Source organism: Solanum dulcamara, chromosome 5 (assembly GCF_947179165.1).
Source record: "Solanum dulcamara chromosome 5, daSolDulc1.2, whole genome shotgun sequence".
Classification (NCBI taxonomy): Eukaryota; Viridiplantae; Streptophyta; class Magnoliopsida; order Solanales; family Solanaceae; genus Solanum; species Solanum dulcamara.
The window spans coordinates 8512492-8517978 of record NC_077241.1 but is presented as its reverse complement, the minus strand read 5'-3'; the positions used below and the strand labels follow the sequence as shown (position 1 = coordinate 8517978).

The window sequence follows — 5487 nt, the reverse complement described above, 5'->3', positions numbered from 1 at the left end:
CCACCACGTTAGATCGTGTAATTTTATTGAAAATTATACTAGGTATCTTCTGATGGGAACCCATAACTAAATGTATGCCTGGTTCCATAGCAAGGAAGGGACCCCTAAAGCGCTTTCTTCCAGTGCTGCACGTTTTTCTCTCTTTTATTTTAGAAAAAAACAACATATTTTAACAAAGTCAACTAAAAAGGAAACCAGTCAATAAATATTAATTTATTTTTTATTCAATTATTATTGCGTAATTAATTTGTTTTACTGGGAACCACAGGTTTCAAATTCTAGATCCGCCTTTATTATTCACTTCCTCAATATAGTAATACATATAACTTTTTCTGATACGGAAATATCTCAGTAAAATGCATATAAAATACATATAGGGATGAAGAACTCCATGATATTTCATCTTTAGAGGAGTTACCTTGTTGCCTTCACTGTCAGACGCGAAAAACTTGTGAAAAATACAATGTTTTCTCTGTTATTTTCCCAAATCTGTGCACACTTGATCAATGATAGAGAGGAAGTCCTTAACTACCATAAATATCCTGATCGGTCGAGCTTCTTCCTTAGCCAAATCACCATAGAAATATTCTGCTAGCTCCTTTACCATGAATAGAGCAACATCCTCTTGGGCTCGTATATTCATAATCTCTCCCTCTGCTTTATTCAAGAATCCATTCATCGACTCGGAAAACTTTCTGCTACTCTCATCCAAAACCAGCTCTTGATTCAGCTTTAGAACATCAGTAATCATAGCAACTCCTGCTGCTAGTTTTGCAACTTCATTGCTAAGAATATCCGAGTCCATCACAGCTGCTTTCTTCACATTGGAAAGCCCGTGGCTCAAGCCAGAGATAACGTGAACACCATTTCTAAATTCAGCCTCATCGCGAGACGTTAGATCAGCATCTGAAAGATGAGAACCTTCTGCTCTAATAGTTTCATGAAGAACAAAATGCAGAAGGGTGGTTTTCCCATCAGAACCTTTAATATCTACAAGCTTAAGAAGTGTGTCGAGCTTGAAGGCACGTGCATCTCCTCTGTCCGTTCCCACATTCATGCGGTTTCCGGTTCTGAGTACAGCTTCCAGAAGCCGTAGAAATGTCCTGCTATTCCTTAATTCTTCACATGCAGTCTGCAATAATGAAATAGAAAAAAAAGAAAGTGACAGAAGTGAATTTTGGGCAGCAGAACCTCTGCTTTTGGAAATAAACTAGTAATTGAACTGAGGGAATTAGAAATTCAGATGCCTACAGATTGATTAAACATGTCATAACAAGAAGGATAAGGCACATAGAAAGGTTAGAGATAAAATGTTAATTATAGAATGGGTGTATCTCTGAACCTATGTCGATCAGACTCTTCAAATATGTTGAACATTTGTGTCGGATCCTCCTAAAGTAGTGCATTTTTGGAGGATTCGACAGGGGTGCAACATCTCAAACTCCAAAAAGTATATATTCAATGGGATCTTAGATGGTAGCAAGAACTGAAGGTCCCTAATGCTACTAGGAAAACTTCAGACTAGAAGTTTGCTCATACCAAAATATTAGTGAAAATGCGTAAAAACACCCTCATACTTGTCTCGGATTGTCAGTTACACATACTTTGTGGGGTTCCTATAACCCCCTTGGACTATTTTAAAATGCAGGGTAAGTGGTAGATGAGTTCAAGAATATGGCACACGAGAAGTTGGCAAGCATAATTTACCTCTAATGTCTGAAATGACATCTTAAGGTATTCGATCTCTGAATCAAAACAAGCTATGTAAAGCATTGCATCCACCCTCTTGAATGCAAAAGGTATATCAACCACTGCCTTGAGAAATTTCTCAGCAGGGCCTAGTTTGAATGGCGATTCATCTTTGATATTCTTCAGCTTTCGTTCTTCTTCTTTCGTGGGAGCCATCTTGATTAAACTCTCCAGTAGCTCCATTCCGAGTGTGCCAGCATTACCTAGTTTACGTTTCGAGTATAAGAAGATACATAAGTAGTTCTCTGATGCAAAAGCGCCTTAATTTTAAGATCATTGCATATGGTATTGCGCGCTTGGGATTGAGGCATACACTTACATTATTATCAGTAGTAGTAATAGTTGTTGTAATCTACATATGGGGAAATACACACAAAAATCAGAGCTCATTCATAAACATGAAAATACGTTAAATTAGTAATAGGTTCTTGTTATAACTTTCTTTTTCACTTTTTGGCCTAGACTGGGAGGAGGTTTAAGGGGCAAAGAGAATTATGTTAAATGAGTAAATATGTAAAACAAAAGGTTAGATGAGCATCAGAGCTCATTCATACACATGAAAGTGACATCCCAACAAAATAGTACTAGCTATGGCTCAAGATGTGAATAATGGACGCATCACTTGATTGGACCAGAATTTAATGTCACCATATTATAGTAGTGCAAATTTGCAGTTCTTCATTTTAAAACTAAATTGTGAAACTACCAAAATCCAAAGTACATAAAAAGGCCTTTAAACTTTTTCATAAAACTCATACAATAATGAGACATAAAAGAAACCGGCATGACTTTGATCTAGTGATGAGAGTCCAACGCGTGATGTGTGATGGGCTAGGGCATGTCATAATATGAAATCTCTCATATATAAAAACTTGGTATTTAAGTGGGGAAAAAAAGAAGCAAAGTTTATTTTATTCACCGAGTTTCGAACCTTGTAACACTTGGTTGGAGATTTCTTAGTTAAAAAAGATGAGACACCCAAAAGAACTTGCTTTCTGATGTATGGATCAATTAAATATGAAAAAAAACAAAATAGCTAATTCAGAGAAATTGAGATAAATTAGAAAATGAAATCGTCATAAATGAGGGGGGGAGTAATATACATGGGAGGAAGAAAAATTAGTATTGATGAGAAGGTAAATATATTATTTAATTTGATGAAAGAAGATTTATAGTTATTTACTCATTCAATCGTACAATCTTTACCAAATTTGAAAAATATTAAAATATGAAATCGTTTAATAATAATTACATAATATGTTATATATATATATATATATATATATATATATATATATATATATTTGAAATCTTTACCTTCTAAAAGTGCTTCACAAACTTCATCACTAGTAATCTGAAGTGCTCTCAACAAAATTGCAATGTTCTGAGACTTCTTTAGGTCAAGCAACTGGTTCTCTTGATTCATCACAGGAATAATTGGGAGTCTTACACAATCTTTTGAATTCATATTTGAAGTATTTATAGTGAATAATGTTTCAATCATCTCCTCATTTAACCTAATATAACCAAACAAAAAAAAATGGTGGGAAAAGAAAAGAATTACAAATCAAAACCACTCATCAAGATTATGAAACATTTTTTTTTAATCTTGATTAGGAAATATATACACCCGCCCGTCTCAATTTATATGGACACCGATTGAATTTCGAGAATCAAACAAGTTTTTCTTTGACCGTGATTTTTTCATATGCCTTTAAAGTATTTTGAATTGTCAATTTTTAAATAATTTTCAAATATGTAAAAAAAAAATTATAATAAAGATTCCATGTTTGAATTTTGTGAAGATTAAAATATTTGACTTTCGACATCCAAATGGTACCATTAGGACAGAGAGTGTACCAATGAACTAAAATCAATTGACAACAAGGATATACTCAATGTTAAGCTATTAAACTTTAGTGGATCAAACAAATTCATACTACTAATAATCTCTCTAAATAAAAAGATATACTAGCATAATTATATTATGTTGCTCTGAGTCTTCAAAAATGTTGATTGGTACGCGTCGAATCCACCCAAAGGAGTGTGTTTTTAGAGGATCTGACACGTGCCACAACATTCTGGGAAAGTCTGAGGAACATATGTTTAAATACTTGGAATGATAACATAAATCTTACTGAAAAGAGCTAGATTTTAGTTGATCCCAAACCATTGCTCTATCTGAGCTAGCCCTGACTTTATCCCAATGCAGAGGCTTGAGCTTTGGCTTCATACTTTCTTCATTCCTCCTTTCAACACCTTCCGGAATTTCGGAAATGTCATTAGCATTCTGGAATGAAATGGGCATCGATGGCCAAACATCTTCTACTAGTACTCGAGGTGGTGGCAGTGGTGGTGGAGGTGGAAGTCTTATCGATATATACCTCCCAGGATTCCCGAGTTTACTCATAGTAGACTCGGGATTCTGATCAGGGGAATTATGGGTACTACCAGAAGATATTGAAGATGATGACATTGGCCTATGTTCCACTGGCTGAAGAATAAACCTCGCCCGTGCTGGAAAATTTACCAAACTCAATTCTCCAGAAGGACTATTGGATAATGAATCATTTGATGAATTGTAATTCAGATATTGATATTGGAAACTCCTTTGTATGAAATTTGGACTTCCTCTACTCCCAGAGGATCCTCTGGGGGAGAAGAATTCGTTGTCTTCATCTTCAAATGATCCATTTTTAAGATGTTGCTTGAAATATTGATGTCGTGGCAATGGAGGGAGAGGGTGGAGTTCTGGTGATCCAATTCTTTGGTAGTTTAGTGGGACAAAGTCATTTGAGGCTGTAGAAGATTGAGCAATTTCTTCTCTACAATTCACAAGCGTCGACGACTTTTTCTTTCCAATTTCAACGTGAGAAGGGGTTGTATTAGGCGAGACAAGCCTGAGAGTATTGTTTCTCTCGTGATCATCATCATAGCTTTTGGCTTCGCGGTGGGGATGACGGAAGAAGAAAAGAACAAGGGCAGTGATGAATACAACAGAGAGGATGGATACAGATACAAGGATGGCGATGAATTTGCTGGTGATGGAATTATTAGAGGAATGCGAGGAGCGTGGAAGTATGAGGGAGGAAATGTTGGCAGGGAAAGTGGCAAAATCATTTGAAGGTGGCGGAGGAGGAAGAAAAAATACGAAAAATGGATGAAAATGAGGAGAAGGAACTGGAGGTTTAGTTTTATTAATGGATGGAGTTGAAGTTGGAGGAAGCGGTTGATGGAGAAGGCGACGATGGCGGTTGATATTAGTGGCAGAGGAAAGAAGGAAGAAGGTAAAGATTAGACAAAGACTAAACAATGGAGAGTGCATTGTCAATTGTGAGTTGTGAATGGAAAATTTTCATTCTCACATTGAATATATGAAGATTGGAATGATTCTTGATAACAATGGGACTCACTATTAATTACATATATAAGACACATGGGAATGTTAATGTAAGGAGTTGTATGAAATTGAGAGGTTTAAATGCCATGCTATTTGATGAATGATGAGTGGCAATTGTAGTAAGGTAGCTGGGGTGTGCTATTGGGAGGAAAGCCTTGATTATGGGCTGTTATAGTGTGTAATTGGATAGAGAAGCTCTGTTTTAGAAGAATTGAAGCACTAGGGCTCAAAGGTTTTAGGTTCGAGTCCAAGAAATGGAGAAACTTCCTATAGTGGAACCTACACGGTACAATTTCAAATAAGTCAGATGAGTGGATTTTACATAGTAGTGTGTTGGT

General features: G+C 36.0%; 1 protein-coding gene across 1 annotated transcript; it reads right to left on the bottom strand.

Moving 5' to 3' along the window:
* Positions 1-260: 260 nt before the first annotated feature.
* LOC129888985 (formin-like protein 2) lies at positions 261-5118 on the bottom strand. Its single transcript, XM_055964063.1, has 4 exons — positions 3888-5118; positions 3067-3266; positions 1708-1952; positions 261-1132 (listed from the first exon to the last, which is right to left on the bottom strand). The coding sequence occupies exons 1-4, from the start codon at positions 5072-5074 to the stop codon at positions 476-478; spliced, it is 2289 nt and encodes a 762-aa protein (XP_055820038.1). The 5' UTR covers positions 5075-5118; the 3' UTR covers positions 261-475.
* Between the last annotated feature and the right edge of the window lie 369 nt (positions 5119-5487).

Coding starts and splice junctions, on each gene's coding strand:
- LOC129888985 (XM_055964063.1), bottom strand. CDS start 5,074: ATGCACTCTCCATTGTTTAGTCTTTGTCTAATCTTTACCTTCTTCCTT. Junction 1,953..3,066: donor TTGTGAAGCACTTTTAGAAG/GTAAAGATTTCA, acceptor AACGTAAACTAG/GTAATGCTGGCACACTCGGA. Junction 1,133..1,707: donor TGTCATTTCAGACATTAGAG/GTAAATTATGCT, acceptor TCATTATTGCAG/ACTGCATGTGAAGAATTAAG.